Genomic DNA, 22,201 nt, shown 5'->3' with positions numbered 1-22,201 from the left:
GCTCGACACCATGCAGGACAAAGCAGCCCGCTTGATTGGCACCCCATCCACCACCCTAAACATTCCCTCCCTTCACCACCGGCGCACCGTGGCTAGTGTGTACCATCCACAGGATGCACTGCAGCAACTCGCCAAGGCTTCTTCGACAGCACCTCCCAAGCCCGTGACCTCTACTACCTAGAAGGACGAGGGCAGCAGGCACATTGGAACAACACCTGCAAGTTCCCCTCCAAGTCACACACCATCCCGATTTGGAAATATATCGCTGTTCCTTCATCGTCACTGGGTCAAAATCCTGGAACTCCTTACCTAACAGCACTGTGGGAGAACCTTCACCACACAGACTGCAGTGGTTCAAGGAGGCAGCTCACCACCACCTTCTCAAGGGCAATTAGGGATGGGCAATAAATGCTAGCCTTGCCAGCGATGCCCACATCCAATGAACAAATTAAAAAAAAGTTTGGAGGACGAGTTCATGGAATGCATTCGAGACAGTTTTCTGGAACAATATGTTGAGGAATCAACTAGCGAACAGGCTATTTTAGATCTAATACTGTGTAATGAGACAGGGTTAATTAGTAACCTCATAGTTAAAGATCCTCTGGGGTAGAGTGATCATAATATGATAGCATTTCATATTGAGTTTGAGAGTGATGTAGTTAAGTCCAAAACTAGGGTCATAAACTTAAACAAAGCCAATTACGTAGATATGAGTGGTGAGTTGGCTGAGGTAGATTGAGAAATTAATGAAAAGATATGACGGTAGATAAGCAATGGGGAACATTTAAAGGTATAATTCATAATCCTCAACGAATATACATTCCCTTGAGGAATAAAAACCCCACGGGAAAAATGATCCAACGGTGGCTAACTAGATAAGTTAAGGATAGTATTAGATTAAAAGAAGATGCTTACAATGTTGCCAAAAAGAGTAGTAAGCCTCATGATTTGGAGGGTTTTAGAATTCAGCAAAGAATGACCAAGAAATTGATGGAGGGAGAAAATTAAATGAGAGTAAATTAGCAAGAAATATAAAAACAGATTGTAAGAGCTCCTACAAGTATGTAAAAAGGAAGAGATTAGCAAAGTAAACGTGGGTCCCTTAGATGCAAAGACAGGAGAAATTATAATGGGGAATAAGGAAATGGCAGGGACAATAAACAAATATTATGTATCGGCCTTCACAGCAGAAGACACAAAAAAACATACTGGAAATAGTGGGGAACCAAAGGACTAATGAGAGTGAGGAACTTAAAGCAATTAAGATTAGTAAAGAAAAAGTACTGAAGAAATTAATGGGACTAAAAGCCAATAAATCCCCTGGACCAGATGGCCTACATCCTAGGGTTTTAAAAGAGGAGGCTGCAGAGATAGTGGATGCATTGGTTTTGATCTTCCAGAATGCCCTAGATTCTAGAATGGTCCCCGTGGATTGGAAGGTAGCAAACGTAACCCTGCTATTCAAGAAAGGAGGGAGAGGAAAAAGGGACTTATAGGCCAGTTAGCCTGACGTCAGTCATAGGGAAAATGCTAGAATCTATTATTAAGGACGTAGTCATACAAGAGGTTGTTACACAAGATTAGGGCTCATGGGATTGGGGGTAATATATTAGCGTGGATTGAGGATTGATTAATGGACAGAAAACAGAGTAGGAATAATCGGGTAATTTTCGAGTTGGCAGGCTGTAACCAGTGGGGTGCCGCAAGGATCAGTGCTTGGGCCTCAGCTGTTTACAATCTATATCAATGACTTAGATGAGGGGACCAAGTGTATTGTATCCAAGTTTGCTGACGATACAAAGCTAGGTGGGAAAGTAAGTCGTGAGGAGGATGCAAAGAGGCTGCAAAGGGATTATAGACAGGTTAAGTGAGTGGTGAGAAGGTGGCAGATGGAGTATAATATGGGGAAATGTGAAATTATCCACTTTGGTAGGAAGAATAGAAAAGCACAATATTTTTTAAAAGGTGAAAGACTAAAAAATGTTGGTAGTCACAAGGATTGATTGTGTAGAATGGATCTATACTCTGGAGTTTTGAAGAATGAGAGGTGATCTCATTGAAACGTAGTAAATTCTTAGGGGGCTTGACAGGATAGATGCTGAGAGGCTGTTTCCCCTGGCTGGAGAGTCTAGATCTAGAGGTCATAGTCTCAAGATAAGGGGTCGGCCATTTAGGACCGAGATGAGGAAAAATTTCTTCAATCAGGAGGTTTGTGAATCTTTGGAATTCTCTACCCCAGAGGGCTGTGGACGCTCAGTCATTGATGGATATTTAGACACTAAGGGAATCAAAAGATATGGGGAACGTGCAGGAAAGTGGAGGTAGAAGATCAGCCATGATCTTACTGAATGGCATAGCAGGCTCAAAGGGCCATATGGCCTACTCCTATTTCTTATGTAATAGCTACAAGGTTTTGAAAGGCAATGAGGACAGCAAGTGACCTTATGGGGTTGGGGAGAAAAAAAGAATAGTCTGGATCAACACTATGGCAAAAGGGGTGGTGCAAAGGCTGGAGTGGAAAGTTGCAAAGACGACAAAGATAGTAGGGGATTCCATACTTAGAACTATAAATAGCATGTTTTACAGCAGTGAAGTCAATGGAAAAGAAAATCGGGCGGAGTGTAAACCGGGCTTCCAATTCGCTACTGTCCGTTTTGGGCTACCACCCAAGATGGATTTGACCCCAAATATGTTATAGTAAAAGTAAGAAACTGCAAATACTGCAAACACACAGATGGGCAGTTGGTGAGAACAGACAAGTCAATATAAAGGGCTGGTGCCTTCTTTAAAAAGCAGGATTCAGTTCTGAAACAGGGCCAAAATGTTGACTTGCCTATTCTCTCCACAGATGCTGACAGGCCTGCTGTGCTATTCTAACATTTGCAGTTTCGTTTCAGATGTGAAACAGAAAAGACATCAAGATAGTGGACAAAGGTGTCTAGCACAGCACAAGTGGAAACATTTCTTTCACTTTGTTTCATGCATTGTTGGTAGAAAGATTGTTGAAAGGCATCAAGACATATTACCTAAAGTCCTGATCCAAGAGCTACTTAACAACCAGATTGTTAAATCAGAAGCTAATTGGGTCCAGCAAAAGAATCTAGCCAGACAACTGAAATAAGGCGGCTTCAGTGTGAGGAAGTGAGATCAGATTGTGAACACAAAAGATATTGAAGACTTTGAAGGCCAGTGTGGAATTTGCCCTCCTCTAAATGGACCTCTCCCAAGTATTGGAGGAAAACAGAAACATCCATGGCTGTAAGAATTATAGGCATACCAACTTCCAACCAATCTTCTGTGTTCAAGAGGTCATTGGGTCTACTAACACGAGGCTGTGAATTATTTGGCACCCCTCCAGATGGATTGCCCACTCATGCTGTGAATGGAGGTGCAACAGTTAGCTGTCACATAGGCCATTTCAACAAGATGATGTACCAAATGACCGAGTACTTTTGGCACCAATCAATCTGTTTGTTTACATAAAAGTACTATGGCATTGTTAATTTAGAGACACAACTGGTTTGGACCAAAATTTGAAAGTGGCCGAGAGGAAAACATACTGCTTGGATTTAAAGCAATTTAAAAAGACTAGAGTTTAGATATTGCCTTATCACACCTCTCAGAATGTCTTCAAGTGCTTCGCAAACAATTACTTTGAATTTCAATGACCTACGTAAGCAAATTTAAGTTCCATCTGGACCCTAGAGATGCCAAGGTTCCAACTTCATGGAGTTTTAGGAATTCTATGGAACAGAGACACTGAAAAACATGCAGTCCTGCAATATGTGGAGAATGTGAAGAAGAGGATTTAACTTGTTTTTTTAAAAAAGATGCGAAAGACTTAATGAAACAGTATCCATAACTTCTAGGGGATGGCAAAAGCATAGGCTTTTCATATTAACACAAAATTTTAAAACATCTTGGGTTGATACAAAAAATTTGGCTTGTCTGAAAAGATTTCCCTTTGCCTCTTAACAAGGCATGCAAAATAGCAGTTAGATTCCTTTGCTTTGTTCTGTCTTTATGTAACTTTCTCTCAACTTCCCATCATTTTTATGGCCCCCTAAAGCGATACTTTTGGAACTATTCTTTTCTTGTTGAACTGGAACTTCTTATCTGTTCTTGACGCTCTATTTCTCACCATCTTAGTTCTCCTGGTCTCTAACTTAAGCCTGGGCAGTTGTGCTCATTTCCGGCCGTTAATACTGGAATTTTCCACAAATGAAAACTCTGCACAACAAATTCTGCTAAGTGTTGCAGAATTATAAGCAACATTAACTCCTCGACCACAGTTACTGACAACCAAATCCCCACACACAGAGCACTCACCAGAAAATATTACCTTCTTCCAACTCCAGTGTATCCATCAGTTTTACATACAAACGTCAAACCTCACAAATCTCATTTTTAAATGGCTTTCTTTGCTGTATATTAATATTACTTCAACCCATCAGCCTCTGAACCATTTCTCCTACATTATTCACTTTACTGCCAGAAGTAGTACCTTAGCGGGACTGATTTATATTCAAACAACAAAGTCCTACAGTTATGATGCAAGTTTTTTTTAAAAAAGAACCAAATGACATCATAAAGTGCAACATCCCACCTTTAGTTCTGACTATATTTAAATAAGCAGCTTAAAAAGTTCTAGCACAAAACATGGCATTTTACACATGTATTTATTAAAAACACATATGGACAGATACTGGCAAAAGCAAGCCATACTTCCATAGGTAGTATCACATCACAATGGCACCAACCTCACACTATTTAGAATTACAGCTCAATCTGTTACAGCGGGTGGGTTGTAGATGAATACAAAGTGAAAGAGTAGTTAGCAAAATAGATTTTAATCTGAGTGGAATTTAACTTATTCTGAAAGGTTTCTCTTTTCTCTTCCCTCCCCACACCCAACTAACTGCAAAGCTAGATTTTTTTGAAAAAAAACATACTCTACAAAATATGCAATTTAGTGCTGGAGTTTAAAAACAAACAAGAAAAACCACATACACCTAAAACCAAATGATCCTCCATTTTACAAGTTTCTCTTTCCAAAACGTGTGACATACCTCAAAAATGCTCTGTTCCTTGTTTTGTTTCTTCTTCTCTCAAAATGCCCCTCCTCATCAGAGGATGAGGAAGAAGAGGTAGAATCACTGCTATGTATTGCATGTCTTCGTCTTTAAGAAGAAAAAACTCTGTAAACACACTTGCTTAAAGTTCTACATGTAGCACGCGTGTTTTAAAGCTTCAGCATTTTTAAAAACTATCTTCTAGTGATCAAGCCAGCAAGTGTCATCTTTTCAGAGACTATGGGACAACTCTTAGGATTTCTAAAAACTCTTTATAAAAGATCATATTGATGCCAATATTTGCACTTTCCTGCTTTTCACGACAGACAGAGCTGCATACAGTTAGAAAACACTGATGCAAAGTCCTACAGCTTTACAACACCGTTATTTGGATTATAGGTGCCTCAAACCCTATTACTACTAGAGGCTGTTAGCCATGGTCAGACCTTTTATAATAACTAGATTGCAGATTATACTTTCATTACAAACCTGGTAATTTTTCTCTTGCAGTAAGGACTACGAGAGCCAGGAGTACCAAATCGAAATCTTCGTCTTACAGGAGAAACCGGGCCACGATAAAACATTCTGCATTTTCGTTGGGGCTCTGGTACAAAGAACATAAATGAAGCAATCACGTTAGACTCTTCTAGTACGTACACAGAGTAGACTGAAGGTTCTCCAAAACACATTGTACAAGAATGATTGGCAGTTACCTATTGGTCTGCAATTTCATACAAGTAAAAGCCAAAAATGAGAATTTGCAGAATCACACAGCTTTGGTTTTACAGAGATGCTGTTCCATAGAATAAGCAGAGCAACTCACCTTTAATGACACGATCTAGCTATTACCTATATTTCAATTCTAGCACTCACTGCACTAAAAATTAGTGATCGAATCATTCCCATCTTTAAAAACTGTAGAGTTCTTGCACCTCTTCTTGAAAGACCTAAATTAAGTACCCATTCAAATCATATTTCAAAAAAATGTGAAGTTTTAACTCCCTGCAATCATGTCTCCTGCTACCGAGCAAAGTTAGGAGTTTGTGACAGAAACTTTATATCAGGCCGGAAGTGTCTTTTCCATATTGGGAAAGACCCATTATCGATGTCCTTGGTGAATTGTAGTCTATTCAATTCCCTTTAAGTTTTGTGATTGTAATGTTATGTAAACAAACGTTTGCTGTGATAAACATGGTTATAATTACTTACTGTTTCTCCTCTCAGTCAACCCGTCGCAACCAGGAGACCCATCATTAACTATGGGATATGAAGAGGTAATGTTTAAACAGATGTGGATTCAAGTCACAATTTTTGAATTATAATTACACTAGTTGTTTATACGTTCATTAAGAATCAGCCATTTAGTAACATCATAGAACAAAAACATTACAATTGACTGAAACAAACCCCAAAGGATCTAATGCCTGCCGAGCTCACAGCTTCCCAAGATATAGCCTACAGCCTCCCAAGGTGATATCCTTCAAGTCACAGATGACATCAATGCAATCAAGCGACTGAGGGCTACAACTAAGCAACAACTGTCAACGCAACTTGAACCCCTTCACCAAATGTCTCCTTTCCAGGACTGTCAATACAGAACACCGCTCAAGCCCATATAAAGCAAGTGCCAGGACGAAGTGCAGGCATACCACACCTGACTACCCCAAACCTGTGGCAAAATTTAGATCACTCAATTAAAATCATTTGACGACCGTCCAATATATGAATGTGGAACTCCAAAACTTCCAAATGCAAATGCCCACTTGATAGTGGGAAACTAGTTAGAACAAAATGGAAGTTTATAATGACAGGAACATTATACCAGATAATGCACAATGTATTAGTCTGTGACTAAACTGCTGTCAATTTAAGCCACAAAGTCTAATTGCTGTAAATAGGCAACGTTGAGGTCAATTGCTAGTGGTGACAGAAATCTGTAGATTTGCAGGTGGATGTAAATTTCCAGCTCCAGGTCAGAAACTAGTATAAAATGGCACAGAAACATGTTAAAATTGAAAATCTACAAGGTGTTTGGCTGTTCAACAGACACTAATTCCACACCAACAAAGGCCCAAGAGTACAAGTGTTTTATTGCAATAGCACAAAACAGCCTTGTCACTGATTTGTGCTATTGCATTAAAACACTCGTAATTGACAGCCTTGTCACTGATATTCGATTTAATCCATCTTCAAAGTGGGAAAAAAAGTGTTCTTTAAAACAACGTTGCATTACTAGTTTGTCAGTTCTCTTTCTCAGTCTGATCATGTCAGCAGGAAGAAAATCCTCAGTGAAGGGAACACTCCAGAACCAAAAAACATTGTTGGTGAACTAGTCTGATGCTTTATTAGGGTCAATCAACTCTATACGGGCTATTTCCTGATCTCTTTTAGAATTATTGTGTCATATAGTGATTAGATTAATGTCTTTACCTTTATAAATCATCTAATTGTAAGTAAATTGAATTGGAAATTTTAGGTTGTACAAAGGTGGTTTAACATTTGTCCCTTCCAGATCGGGGGCCTCAGATCGACAGGAGATGTGCGTGTGTCTGCGCGCGGTCCTCAGCTCGACACCTGTGCATCCGCCTCAGATTGACAGATGAGTGTGCTTCTCAGATTAACAGGTGTGTGTCTGCGTGCCTCTCTCAGGTCAACAGATGTGTCTGCGTGCATGTGTGTGGTCTGTAGCAACAGTCAAAAATGAAATCAGTTTATAAAGTTCAAATCTGTGGCTGTAAAAACCAGGCCAAGATAATGACACTACAAACCCAGGTAACGCGCCTGCTAGAGTTGGACCAAGAAACAACAACTAAAATGGATGACTGATGTCACCAAAATACCACAGTATTATCAGCATTTGTGCCATCTCAGTAACTAAACCTGCCGTAAGACAAGTCAAAACCTTTCATCCAGAACAGCCTTCACCTCTCCTTGCCCTGGAAAATAGGAGAGACCCTTACAATAATGCCAACAGAATGCAGCCCCACCACAGCCTTGCCCAGACCACCTGAAAACCCTTGCAATGCATATTCACAATTTCCAGAGTAAGAAGATAATGTCCTGCAAAAAGCCTGTCACTGCCTGTTTTTTTTTATTGTGGTGGGGGGGGCGTTGTAAGACGAGAAAAAGAAATAAATCAGAGGGTGAGTCACTGACTGTTCTCATGTACATCCCAGCAGTCAGCTCAAGAGAATATCAAAGGTCAAGAAGCAAGTCGTCAGATAAAGGGAATTTAAAAACAAATACTAACATAGAATCATAGAAAGTTACAGCACGGAAGGAGGTCAGTGGGCCCACATGTCCATGCTGGCCGCAAAAGAGCTATGCACCTTAATCCCACTTTCCAGCACTTGGTCCACAGCCCTGTAGGTTACAGCACTTCAAATGCACATCCAAGTAATTTTAAATGAGTTGAGGGTTTCTGCCTCTACCACCCTTTCAGGCGGTGAGTTCCAGACCCCCACCCCCTCAGTGAAAAAATTTCTCCTCAGCTCCCCTCTAATCCTTCTACCAATTATATTAAATCTATGCCCTCTGATCACTGACCCCTCTGCTAAGGGAAATAGGTCCTCCCTATCCACTATCTAGTCCTGTCATAATTTTATATACTTCAATTAAATCTCCTCTCAGCCTCCTCTGTTTCAAAGAAAACAACCCCAGTCTATCCAATCTTTTCTCATAGCTAAAATTCTCCAGCCCTGGCAACATCCTCCTAAATCTCCTCTGTACCCTCTCTAGTGCAATCACATCTTTCCTATAATGTGGTGACCAGAACTGTACACAGTACTCAAGCTGTGGCCTAACCAATGTTTTATACAATTCTAGCATAACCTCCCTGCAATTGTATTCTATGCCTGAGCTAATAAAGGAAAGTATCCCGTATGCCTTTTTAACCACCTTATCTACCTGTCCTGCTACCTTCAGGGGTCTGTGGACATGCACTCCAAGGTCCCTTTGTTCCTCCGCAACTCTCAGTATCCTCTTATTTATTGTGTACTCCCTTGCCTTGTTTGCCCTCCCCAAGTGCATTACCTCACATTACTCTGGATTGAATTCCATTTGCCACTTTTCTGCCCACCTGACCAATCCATTGATATCCTCTTGCAGTCTACAGCTTTTCTCCTCACTATCAACCACATGGCCAATTTCAGTATCATCTGCAAACTTCTCAATCAAGCTCCCCACATTCAAGTCCAAATCATTAATATGTACCACAAAAAGCAAGGGACCTAGAATGGAGCCTTGCAGGACCCCACTGGAAACAGCCTTCCAGTCGCAAAAACACCCATCAACCATTACCCTTTGCTTCCTGCCACTGAGCCAAGTTTGGATCCAACTTGCCACTTTCCCTTGGATCCCATGGGCTTTTACTTTATTGACCAGTCTGCCATGTGGGACCTGTCAAAAGCCTTGCTAAAATCCATGCACACTACATCAAACACCTCACCCTCATCGACCCTCCTCGTTACCTGCTCAAAAAATGCAATCAAGTTAGTCTCTTAACAAATCCATGCTGACTGTCCGTGATTAACCCGTGCCTTTCTAAATGACGATTTATGCTGTCCCTCAGAATCGATTCCAATAATTTGCCCACCACCGAGGTTAGACTGACTGGCTTATAATTACTCGGTCTATCTCTTTCTCCCTGTTTAAACAACGGTACAACGTTAGCAGTTCTCCAGCACCATGCCTGTGGCCAGGGAGGATTGGAAAATGATGGTCAGAGCCTCTGCTATTTCCTCCCTTGCTTCTCTTAGCAGTCTGGGATACATTTCATCCAGGCCTGGTGATTTATCTGCTTTCAAAGATGCTAAACCCCTTAATATTTCCTCTCACTATGTTTATCCCATCCAATATTTCACACTCCTCCTCCTTAACTACAATCTCTGCATTATCCCCCTCTTTTGTGAAGACAGACGCAAAGTATTCATTAAGAACCATACCAACATCTTCCGCCTCCACACATTGGTTACCTTTTTGGTCTCTAATAGGCCCTACTCTTTCCTTATTTATCCTCTTGCTCTTTATGTATTTATGAAACATTTTTGGGTTTTCCTTGCCAGCATTTTTTCATGCCCTCTCTTTGCTTTCCTAATTTCCTTTTTAATTTCACCCCTGCACTTTCTATACTCCTCTAGGCTTTCTGCAGTATTGAGCTCTCGGTATCTGACATAAGTTTCCCTTATCTTACCCTGTATGCTCCTAGTCATCCAGGGGACTCTAGATTTGGCAGTCTCACCCTTTTTCTTTGTGGGAACATGTTTACTCTGAACCCCTTGAGTCTCCCCCTTGAATGCCTCCCACTGCTCGGACACTGATTTACCTTCAAGTAGCCCATGTAGCAACATGTGGGAGCAAAAAAAGGAAGAATAAGTTGAAGGAACAGAAATAGACTTTTGTTGGATCACATCAAATAAAAAGCAGTTATACCTTCACATGGAGCTTGGCATTGCACAACAGCTTTCCTCTGACGTAAATAATAGCGCTTCTGAGTATCCTCCTCACCATCTTCATCTTCTCTATCTTCAGCCTCTTCTTCCTCAGATAACTCTAGTTACAGGTTTCGGAAATAATCATTTGTTAAGTCAACTTTTTTTGGGGGGGGGGGGGGGGGGGGCGGGGGGAAAGAGATAAACATGCCACACACTCATTCCTCAATTCCATAGCTTCTTGACATGGGTGATTCCTTCATCATATCAGATCAATACGAAATATCATACGAAATCAACTGGGGGAAAATGTCATGCCCCTAACAAGCAGCGTCCTAAAGGAATGGTACAGCTTCTCCCATTTAGGAATGCTAATAAGGAATGCAGGTATCTAAGGATAGATTTTTATCCAATGTCACAAAGTTATTACCGTACAATATTGTATGAATCACAGTTCAGGTGCAACCAAACATAAAGGTGGACACCAGTGACTACTGGAGGAAGCATTAGTGTCAAAATGGCTTTCATTCTCTTAATTTATTTACGTGTTAATCGTAATTTCCCTTTGTCACTACAGCATGTTTTAAACATTATTAATCTTAAATTTGTTTATTTGAACCCCGGGAAGTCTGACATTTAGTCTATAAACCTACATTTGTACTTAAGACTTTCTGGAGTCAGCAGATGCATCAGTTGACAGTTCCTGATTGTACCCCCTGCACGGTAGGCCCCAGAACAACAAAATGTCATGCCAGCTATTGCAGCATCAAAAGCCCATCTATCACGATTTGTATTTTTATATATAACAGTTTTTTATATCCTGCCACGAGTGCTCAGAGTTCATTCAATGTGTAGCTGAGCTCTACAAACCACAAAGCTCCCAGGTTTGATCCTCATTCTGCACCGTTGGCTGATCTCAGTCCAGAGCTGCAGGAGGGCACTCCCCAAGGAAGATCCCTACCCTTCAGAGCAATAACTGCCCATCACAGGAAGGGAGGAGACACACACTTCAAACTCCCCCTCTCATCAACAATCCCACTGCAGGTACCTCATGGAAAGCATAACATTTTCACCTTTCCTCTCCACCAGGATGCCATAAAAATATATGTATCGGCACTGAAAACTTCCATTTCCCCCTCCAGAATAATTCAAGCCACATGCTCTGGACCACTGATAAAATCCTGCAAGTAGGCCACCCGTTCAGGAACTATGAACAGTGAAGGAGAGAAAAAGAAAATCTTCACGTTTGCTATCCTTTGCTTATTCTCCACGTGACTTGAATAGCTTCATTAAAACCAGTTGTAGTTAGTTCCAACCCCCCATATAAATCATGAGCTAGAATTATATGCAATAGAGAGAACTTGCACTTGTCTGAATGCTGTCTAAATATACTCGTTTTATAAGTTTTTGTTTTAATACTAAGACTCCCTCGCTCGCTCAGGGGAGAGGGAACACAGTCAGAAATGTCTATGTACTACTAAACTTTTGTGTTACTTACCAGCACTCCCATCCTCGTAATCTTCTGTGGTTTCCTCATCTATTGTCTGAACCGCCCGCTTCTTTTTCACACGTGAATACATATCCAGATTTACCTTTCAAAGACACAGTATCAGAACCATGCTATTGTACAATCTTAAAGAACTTCGGTCCTTTCCTCTGCCCCCTTCCACTTTTCCCTTCATGGAGGTAGTGCCTGGCCTCGGCTCAGCACTTTACCTTTGATAAAATAGCTGAGTTATGAAAATAATCAATGTTTGGAGCATTGTCATGATTAAACAACACTATGACTCTGTACTACAGTACAGTAGAACTCTCTCACCTCCACCCCCCCCCCCCACCCAACCCCCTTCAACAAAAAGCCTTCCACCAGCCAGGCTATAGCCTGTATCAACTCTCTACCATGTCAGTCAACAAATGAGAGGACTCAAACCAGTATGTTTGCAAGTTCCGGGTAATTGTCATTCAATCTGTTCTACTTCTGCCCACCCAAATAATAACCAGCATTTTTAAACCATGCATCAGTCCAAACTAGCCACATTCAGATGCAGTTCACAAATTAAAATTCAACTATTTAAAATAATGCCCAAAGTACAGACTGACTTACTTCATCTTCTTCTGTATCGTTGAGCACTCTTAAATTCTCCAATTCTCTCATTCTCTGACGACGCAGTTTCTTCATGTCATCCATTTTCTGCAGTACAGCTTCTGCAGTGCTGTCCAACAAATGTTTGCAAAAGAAGAAGAAAAAAGTTAGATCCCAGTAACATATTACAGACGGCAAGACGGTCTGACTGCTAGATATTGAATCATAAGCATAGAAAGAAAATTTTTCAAACTTACTTTGTTATCAATTTATCAAAGAGAACAGATTGGTTTAATGTATTGTAGCGATTTCTTCGGAGTCGACAACTGCGCCGGACTTCTGTATCAGTGCCTTCTTCGTGTACTCTTTCATCCACTTCCATTATAGCTCTGTTACTCCGAAGTAATCTGGTGACTGGAGCTGCAATCACTATAGAGAGGATACCAAGCATGACCATTAAATTACCCAGGTAGTACATGCGTAGTGTTTAAATCCACATTGGATGACTCAGAAGTTGGCTTGTATAGTACAGAATAATATTAGTAAACGAACAGTGAATTGACCCGAGCTGAGCTTCCGACCCCATATCCTCTTCATCACAAAGACTGCCCACTTCCACCTCTAACATTCTCCATCTCCACCCCTGCCTAAGCCCATCTGCTGCTGAAATCCTCATCCATGCTTTTGTTACCTCCAGACTCAACTATTCCAAAACTCTGCTGGCCGGCCTCGCATCCTTCATAAACTTGAACACATCCAAAACTCTGCTGCCCATATCCTAACCCACATCAAGTCCCACTCACTCATAATCCCCATGCTCACTGACCAACATTGGCTCCTGGTTTACCAACACCAAGTTTAAAATTCTCATCCTTGCGTTCAAATCCCTCCACGGCCTCATCCCTCCCTATCTCTGTAACCTCCTCCAGTCCTACAACCCTCTAACTCTGGCCTCGTACGCACCCCCCCACTGGTAGCTGTCTAAGTCGCAAGCTCTGGAATTTCCCCCTAGACTTCTCCTCCTCTCACTCCTCCTTTAAGATCCTCCTTCAAACAAGCTTTTAGTCATTCTGTCTGACATCTCCTTCATTGGCTCAGTGTCGATTTTTGTCTGATTACACTTCTGTGAAGCGCCTTGGGATGTTTTCCTACGTTAAAGGCGCTATATAAATGCTAGTTGTTGATGCTTAATGGGATACAGAATTGACCCTAATTGTACAACATTGCTCTGAATCTTTGAGCAATACAATATTATGTTTCGACTTCCAATATTCTCAGGTTAATAGCTACCATTTTATCGACAAAAATAGAAAAGAGCGTACTTCCTCATTTTTGTAGAGCACACACTTAAAAACGTCAAACTGAGAGGATTTCATTTTCATATTATTTGGCATATTATAGGACTGATCCCAGCAGATTTTATATGAAATTTCTAGATCTATTTGGTGTACGAAATTAATGAAATAAAATACTTAAAGCAACCATATAAAAGAAACGTTTGCTGTACCTTCTTTATTATTACTTTTGTTGATTTTTAGTCTTACCGATTGCCTGCAGAGAGAAAAAGAGTGCTTAAATATTCAGGAAAAGACTGAAGTGAAAATGTTTTGGGTGAGGAAAGACAACATTTTTGGAGCTATCTGAACTCGGGTAATATTTGTTTCTTGGTATTTACAGCAATACAATGGCACTCTCTGGTGGTAACAGATGCATACTACAATTTACAATACAAAGCAAACAAGGTAGACGTGCCAAAGATTGAAAGTTAAGACAATGCAATGCACAGAAGGAAACCATGACACTGTAAAAGTACAGGAACTATAATAGAAGCCTGGAATTAGCATTAGTTATTAACATTTTACCTGGTAAAATGTTGTACTTCCATCCCATTGTCACGTGTCTCTTCCATGCTCTTTTCATTGCAGCTCGAATCTAAGGAGGTGTCAGTTTGATGCAACTGACTTTTCCTTCTCAAAGTAGGAAACAGATTACCACTGATGCTTTCCTTCACATTTCCAGACAAGTAACTCTGCAATGAAATAATTAAACTGAGTTCTGGAAGAATCACCAAGCAGCAAAAATTCTATGACATCTGATACACCATAGGCTAATATTTTTCCTATAAAACTAGAATATTTTGGAAATTAGCAGAAATGTTTCATGGACTGTATGTCCAGAAGTCAGAGGATAAGCTTTAGAGGAGAGAGTTTACCTTTTGTGGCACAGCACCTGTAAGTGTCCCAGCACATCTAAAATTGTGAGTGCGTGGGGGTGGAGAACCTCCCAGTGTTTTCTGAGGTCCTCTCATTTTAACAATTATGTGCAGCATTGTCACGATTCAAAATTTGGCGATTTCCACAGAAAGTGCATTCTTACAAGTTTAAAAAAGGGCATCCAAAGGGTGGAAGTTGGTTTTTCCCAGAGACTAAGCAATGAACGATTTGTTAACTTATCTGGGTTCTTGGAACCTTCTTCCACTATCCATAAACTTCAGCTCATCAAAAATTCTGCTGCCCGTTTCTTAACTTGCACCATGTCACGTTCAACCATCACCCCTGTGTTCACTGACCTACATTGGCTCCCAGCCCAGCAAAGCCTCAATTATTAAAATTCTCATCCTTGTATGCAAATCCCTCCATGGCCTCGGCTCTCCCTATCTCTCCAACCTCCTCCAGCCCTACAAACCTTGGAGATCTCTCTGCTCCTCCAATTCTGGCCTCTTGCACACCCCTGGTTTCCCTCACTCCTCCATTGGCGGCCATGCCTTCAGCTGCCTAGGCCACTATTTCTGGACTTCCCTCCTAAGCCTGTCCGCCTCTCTCCCCTCCTTTAAAAACGCTCCTTAAAACCTACAATCCAGTTCAGGTCACAAAAGGGTTCCACTATTACACCCCTGGGTCCTGTTATCATACAAGTAGATAAAGGGCAGTGAGAGTCAACTCCAACAAAAGACGTTTGGACTGCTTACGGGAACGAATGCTGCCACTGAATCAGAGAAGGTATCTACAGCAAACTATCAACTATTCAATATATTTATTGATGACTTAGATTACACAATAGAGAGTCATATATCCAAGTTTGCCAAATGACAAAGATTTGTGGCACAGTAAGTAGGGAGCATAAAATTACAAAGAGACATTGATAGATTAAATAAATGGGCAAAACTATGGCAGATGGATTTCAATGCAGGCAAGTGTGAGGTCATCCATTTTGGACCAAAAAAGGATTATATCCGTGTATTTTTTAAATGGTGAAAAGCTAGAACAGTGGAGGTCCAAAGAGATTTATGGGTCCATAAATCTCTTTGGACCTCCACTCTATAGTGGTCAGGTACAAAAAATAATCAAAAAGGCTAAAGGAATGTAAGTCTTTATAACTAGAGGGCTAGAATATAAAGAGGAGGAAGTTTTACTACAGCTATACAAAGCCCTGGTTAGACCACATCTGGAGTATTGTGTACAGTTCTGGACACAGCACCGTAGAAAGGATATATTGGCTTTGGAAGGACTGCAGCACAGATGTTACCAGGGCTCCAAGGGTTAGATTATAAGAGATTTTATAAACTAGGTTTGTATTCTCTGGAATATAGAAGATTAAGGGGTTATTTGATTGAGGCTTTTAGGATTTTGAAAGGAATTGATAGGGTAGATAAAGAGAAACTTTTTCCACTGGTGGGGGAGTCTAGGACAAGGGGACATAACTTTAAAATCAGGAGAGAAGTTAGGGAACATTTCTTCACACAAACGGTGGTAGAAGTGTGGAACTCACTCCCACAAAAAGCAGTAGATGCTAGCTCAATTAATAATTTAAAATCTGAGATCAATAGATTTTTGCACGATAAGGGTATTAAGGGATTATGGATCCAAAGCGGGTGGATGGAGTTAGGCTACAGATCAGCTGTGACCTTATTGAATGGTGGAACAGGCTCAAAGGGCTGAATGGCCTACTCCTGTTCCTAAACCCAAATTTGTAACAGGCACTTTCAAGTGCGGATTAGCTCACGTGCTGGCTGTGTGGAGACCAAGAATCACCGAATATCTAATGCAGTAGAAAACTGTTGCTACACCTTAAAGGAGCACCTGTGTTTTGTAAGTGCACTATTTTTAAACTGTTTTTTGCTGGCATATCACAAAAAGTTAGTATGCAGGTACAGCAAGTGATTAGGAAGGCAAATGGAATGTTGTCATTTATTGCAAGAGGAATGGAATATAAAAGTAGAGATGTTTTGCTACAGCTGTACATGGCATTGGTGAGACCACATCTAGAATAGTGTGCGCAGTTTTGGTCTCCTTATTTAAGAAAGGACATAATTGCTTTAGAGGCATTTCAGAGAAGGTTCACTTGACTGATTCCTGGGATAAGGGGGTTATCTTATGAGGAAAGGTTGGACAAGTTTAGCCTGTATACATTGGAGTTTAGAAGAATGAGGTAATTTTATTGAAACATATAAGATCCTGAGGGGACTAGAAGGGGTAGATGCTATGGGGATGTTTCCCCTTGTGGGAGACACTAGAACTAGGGGCGATAGTTTAAAAATAAGAGGTCTCCCATTTAAGATGGAGATGAGGAGAAATTTTTTCTCTGAGGATCGTGAGTCTGTGGAACTCCCTTCCCCAGAGAGCAGTGGAGAGGGTCGTTGAATATTTTTAAGACTGAGTTAGATAGATTCCTGATTAACAAGGGAATCAAAGGTTATAGAAGGTAGACAGGAAAGTAGGATTGAGGTCACAATCAGTTCAGCCAGGATCTTATCAAATGGCAGAGCAGGCTCATGGGGCTTAATGGCCTACTCCTGCTCTTAATTCGTATGTTCATATATTAAAAGATAGCAGAGGAAAAGTACAAGGGCCCAGAGAAGACTTGCATTTAGACAGGGCCCTATTGCAAGAAGTGAGAGCTGTCATCTTTGGCTTGGAAGGACACCCTCTTCAGAAGGTTGCTGTTTGTGCTGCAGAGGAAGAATGGCAGAGCATTGGAACTGTTTCTGCAGGCAGCAGGTCCTCCATTCAGATGCACACATTTCACCACATTGAAGAAATCTGCCAAAGTAAGCATCTGCTGAATAGATGTGTGCTAGTAACTGGATAATAAATGGGTATGCCAATTGATCTACTAACCAGCCTGCAAGTAAAAGCTATGGTATACTATGATACAGTAGTGTTTGCAGCCCAGTGATTCAGATTCTGTTCAGATCTGGCTGCCAATATAGCCATAACAAAAACAATGAAATGTGTGTCTTGGTCTTAAATAACTGAGCAGCTGTCACACGTCCAAATCTAGTTTACAAGGTACCCATTATAACCTCAAAATAGAGAGACATACTTCATCCATTAGTCAGATCTAACATTTCCTAGAATGTAACGTCCATTAAAAAAAAGATTACGACCTATTCAATTACAACAGCTAACCATGCCAGACAATGAACACATTTACTCTCTAGATTGCATCATCCTTAAGGTGGTTGAAGATATAAAGAAATTAAACACATTTATTTGGCACACAGCACAATCCCATAAACAGATGGCATGAATCACCAGTTATCCTATTTTTGGTCATGGCGATTGAAGGAAGAATGTAGGACACCAATATAAATCAATTGGTGCTTCGGCATTTTCTATATCTACCTGAACAGGTAGATGGGTCCTTAGTTTTTTATAGAAAATCTTAAAGACAGTACCTCCAACAATACAGTACTGTACTCCCTTAGCATTGCAATGAAGCACCAGCCTAGATTACAGAAAGTCCTGGAAGGGGAGTTCTTCAACCTGCAACTTCTGACTCAAAAATGCAAAGATTGAAGTAAAATGACAAAATTCTGGATGTCTTAACACTGAACTCCAAGAGATTTACTAACCTAACTGCGTTGAGACTCGTAATCTCAGGCATATATGGACTATGCCATTATATCACTGTGCTACCCTTGCTCTAACTAGAGAGAAAGCTAAATGCTATGGAGGCAATGCTAACCCAGCAGCTGTCGCAACACGAAATCCCTTCACTGAATCTATAGAGGGCTTTCGCTGTAGCTATGAATGCTGGGATACCCCCACTTCCATAGTCAACAGAAAACGCTCACAAATCTCACTTTAATTGTGGAGACAATTTTTAAAAATACAAAGGCAAAAAGGGAGAGAGTCGGGGAGGGGGTGGGGGTGCGGAACTAGAGGGACGAGAGAAACAAAACAACTCCAATGGTGACGCTTGGCCAACCCCTGCGGCCCATGTGACCGATGCAGTCGACACTTCGAGCCTGAAGGGTGAAAAGGCCTTAAGGCTGGGGGCTTGTCCAAGTTGAACCTCGGGCCGGGTTGGCGGTCCACTCACAGGACCGCCGGGGGGCCGGTGTGTGTGTGTGTGTGTAAAAAAAAAGACTGGCTGCTATTTTGACGTCTATCAAAAACAGACACACACACAAAAAAAGAGGGCCCGCAGCTCCGTGAGCAAACTGCGTCACTGCCACCCCGTGTCGGGCTCCGTCAGTGACAGCCCTCGCCCTCCCTCCCCTCACCCTCCCTCACTCCCCTCACCCTCCCTCCTCCATCTGACTTGATTTTTGGGCCCAAGAATAAAGAGACACAAACCCGGGGGGGGGGGGGGAATATATTTCACTAGATTTTTCTCCCCATCCCGGTCACCCTCTCAGAGTTTCTCCGCTCCTGCAATTCCGGCCTCTTGCGCATCCCCGATTTCCTTCGTTCCCCCACCGTTGGGCGGCCGCGCTTTCAGTTGCCTCAGCCCCAAGCTCTGGAATTCCCTCCTCCCCTCCCCTCTCCTCTCCCGCCTTTAAGACGCTCCTCAAACCCCCCCCCCCCTCAGAGACCGAGCTCCTGGTCACCTGTCCGAATATCTCCCGATGCGGGCTCAGTGTCTTATTTTGTGTTTGATAATCGCTCCCGTGGAGCGCCTTAGGACGTTTTTTTTAAGGTTAAAGACTGCGAAATAAACGGAAACTGTCGGGGATAAATCAGCTCCTCCCCACCCCCCCCAAAAAAAAACAAAACAGCGCCGGTCCGACCCTCCAATGTCGGGCCTCACAACTTGACCAGTCAGTCAGTGACCACTAGCGTTAGGCCTCACACGAGTTATCAGCGCCGCGGGTTGGGTTGGGGGGGTGGGGGGGGAGTCGCACTCTGTAAACTCACTGGCTCCGCTCGGCCTCTCTTGCTGCAGGGGGACGGGCTGTCACTTTTCCCCAGGGCGATGAACTCCGAGCTGGAATCCAGGCTGACGGAGACTCCGCTCCTCAGCATCACCATCCTTCAGCTGAGCGGAATCAACATCTTCCACACACACGGAGAGAGGTGGGGATGAGGGGGGGTGTCTGGGCAGCGGACACATTAAACCTCCCCCCGGGGCCGGGGCTGGGAGTGGGGGTGAAGCCGCCGCCGACCGTTGGATTTTTTTTTTCCCCCCCCCTCGCGAACCAACCGCTGGAAATTCTGGCGCCAGAACTTTCGCACGCGACTTCCCGCGCAAAGCTCTTCGGCTTCCTTCCGCTAGGTAAAATAGTCCCCTCCTCCCGCGCGCGGAAAGGATTTCTTCTGACATTAACAACAGATTTAGCATAAAATAAAATATTAATTTGGGAGGGAGCAGGGGGGGGGTGGGGGGTGGGGAAAGATTTTCGCCTGTAAATATTCGGTTAGTTCCCACCACCCTGACATCGCGCAAGGATTCAACATCATCAACAACAGCCACTTGCCGGAAGCTGAAACGGAAGCGATCTCCCCATTGGTCGGCATTCCAGCGAATCCGCGACCGCTCGTGTCCCGCGATGTGGGCGGTGGCGGGACCGTAAATTGCGTCACACCGGGCCAGTCAGGGCTCGAGGCGATGACGCAACGGACAAGGGGCGTGGCTTAAAGCAAGAAGAACCCGCGGCGACTCGTCCCAGCGCTTAGCGCGTGCGCGTTGTCGGTCACTCGCTGGCCCCTGCCTGCTCAGAGACAAGGGCGGAGACCGAGGGAGGGACCTCAGGAGAGCAGAGCCCGGGGGAAGGGGAGAAGTGGCGGGAGGAGGGCCCGGAGGAAGAAACAGCGCGGGAAGCGTGGGGATGGAGGAGCTGAGGGGGAAAGAGGAGCAGCGCGGGAGGGGGAGAAGAATGTGATCCAGGTCTGAAGGGGGTAAGAGAGGGAGAATGTGGTCCAAATGGGGAGATGGATCACGCTCTCCTCTTCCCACCATTAGACCTGGATCATGCTCTCCTCCCCTCATCCCCCTCTCCTGGCCCCCCCCCCGAGACCTGGATCATGCTCTCCTCCCCTCATCCCCCTCTCCTGCCCCCCCCCCCCAGACCTGGATCGTGCTCTCCTCCCCTCATCCCCCTCTCCTGCCCCCCCCCCCCAGACCTGGATCATGCTCTCCTCCCCTCATCCCCCTCTCCTGCGCCCCCCGCCCCAGACCTGGATCATGCTCTCCTCCCCTCATCCCCCTCTCCTGCCCCCCCCCCCAGACCTGGATCATGCTCTCCTCCCCTCATCCCCTTCTCCTGCCCCCCCCCCAGACCTGGATCATGCTCTCCTCCCCTCATCCCCCTCTCCTGCCCCCCCCAGACCTGGATCATGCTCTCATCCCCCTCTCCTGCCCCTCCCCCCAGACCTGGATCATGCTCTCCTCCCCTCATCCCCCTCTCCTGCGCCCCCCCCCCCAGACCTGGATCATGCTCTCCTCCCCTCATCCCCCTCTCCTGCCCCCCCCCAGACCTGGATCATGCTCTCCTCTCCTCATCCCCCTCTCCTGCCCCCCCCCCCAGACCTGGATCATGCTCTCCTCCCCTCATCCCCCTCTCCTGCCCCCCCCCCCCCAGACCTGGATCATGCTCTCATCCCCCTCTCCTGCCCCCCCCCCCCCAGACCTGGATCATGCTCTCCTCCCCTCATCCCCCTCTCCTGCCCCCCCCCCCAGACCTGGATCATGCTCTCCTCCCCTCATCCCCCTCTCCTGCGCCCCCCCCCCCCCAGACCTGGATCATGCTCTCCTCCCCTCATCCCCCTCTCCTGCGCCCCCCCCCCAGACCTGGATCATGCTCTCCTCCCCTCATCACCCTCTCCTGCCCCCCCCCCAGACCTGGATCATGCTCTCATCCCCCTCTCCTGCCCCTCCCCCCAGACCTGGATCATGCTCTCCTCCCCTCATCCCCCTCTCCTGCCCCTCCCCCCCCCCCCCCCCAAGACCTGGATCATGCTCTCCTCTCCTCATCCTCCTCTCCTGCCCCCCCCCCAGACCTGGATCATGCTCTCCTCCCCTCATCCCCCTCTCCTGCCCCCCCCCCCCAGACCTGGATCATGCTCTCATCCCCCTCTCCTGCCCCCCCCCCAGACCTGGATCATGCTCTCCTCCCCTCATCCCCCTCTCCTGCCCCCCCCCAGACCTGGATCATGCTCTCATCCCCCTCTCCTGCCCCCCCCTCCCCCCCAGACCTGGATCATGCTCTCCTCCCCTCATCCCCCTCTCCTGCCCCCCCCCCCAGACCTGGATCATGCTCTCCTCCCCTCATCCCCCTCTCCTGCCCCCCCCCCCCAGACCTGGATCATGCTCTCCTCCCCTCATCCCCCTCTCCTGCCCCCCCCCCCAGACCTGGATCATGCTCTCATCCCCCTCTCCTGCCCCCCCCCCCC

The 22,201-nt window shown here is 44.3% G+C and overlaps 1 protein-coding gene across 3 annotated transcripts in view; it reads right to left on the bottom strand.

Annotated features, from left to right (window-relative positions):
• LOC137319285 (ATPase family AAA domain-containing protein 2-like) overlaps positions 1-20,038 on the bottom strand; it is a 61,002-nt gene extending 40,964 nt beyond the window's left edge. For 2 of the 3 annotated variants that reach the window (XM_067981575.1, XM_067981581.1), the window contains exons 1-10: positions 19,727-20,038; positions 14,447-14,613; positions 14,092-14,135; positions 12,842-13,013; positions 12,606-12,714; positions 12,000-12,093; positions 10,503-10,622; positions 6,282-6,329; positions 5,562-5,676; positions 5,070-5,180 (exon numbers count right to left, since the gene is read on the bottom strand). In XM_067981575.1, the coding sequence (XP_067837676.1) occupies positions 5,070-5,180; positions 5,562-5,676; positions 6,282-6,329; positions 10,503-10,622; positions 12,000-12,093; positions 12,606-12,714; positions 12,842-13,013; positions 14,092-14,135; positions 14,447-14,613; positions 19,727-19,840 (1,094 nt within the window). In that variant the 5' untranslated portion in view covers positions 19,841-20,038. The remainder of the gene's footprint in view (positions 1-5,069; positions 5,181-5,561; positions 5,677-6,281; positions 6,330-10,502; positions 10,623-11,999; positions 12,094-12,605; positions 12,715-12,841; positions 13,014-14,091; positions 14,136-14,446; positions 14,614-19,726) is intronic. The other variant, XM_067981587.1, reaches the window with a different exon arrangement.
• Between the last annotated feature and the right edge of the window lie 2,163 nt (positions 20,039-22,201).

The sequence above is a fragment of the Heptranchias perlo genome, chromosome 3, assembly GCF_035084215.1.
Source record: "Heptranchias perlo isolate sHepPer1 chromosome 3, sHepPer1.hap1, whole genome shotgun sequence".
NCBI classification, from domain to species: Eukaryota; Metazoa; Chordata; class Chondrichthyes; order Hexanchiformes; family Hexanchidae; genus Heptranchias; species Heptranchias perlo.
This window is presented reverse-complemented; position numbering and strand designations above follow the sequence as displayed.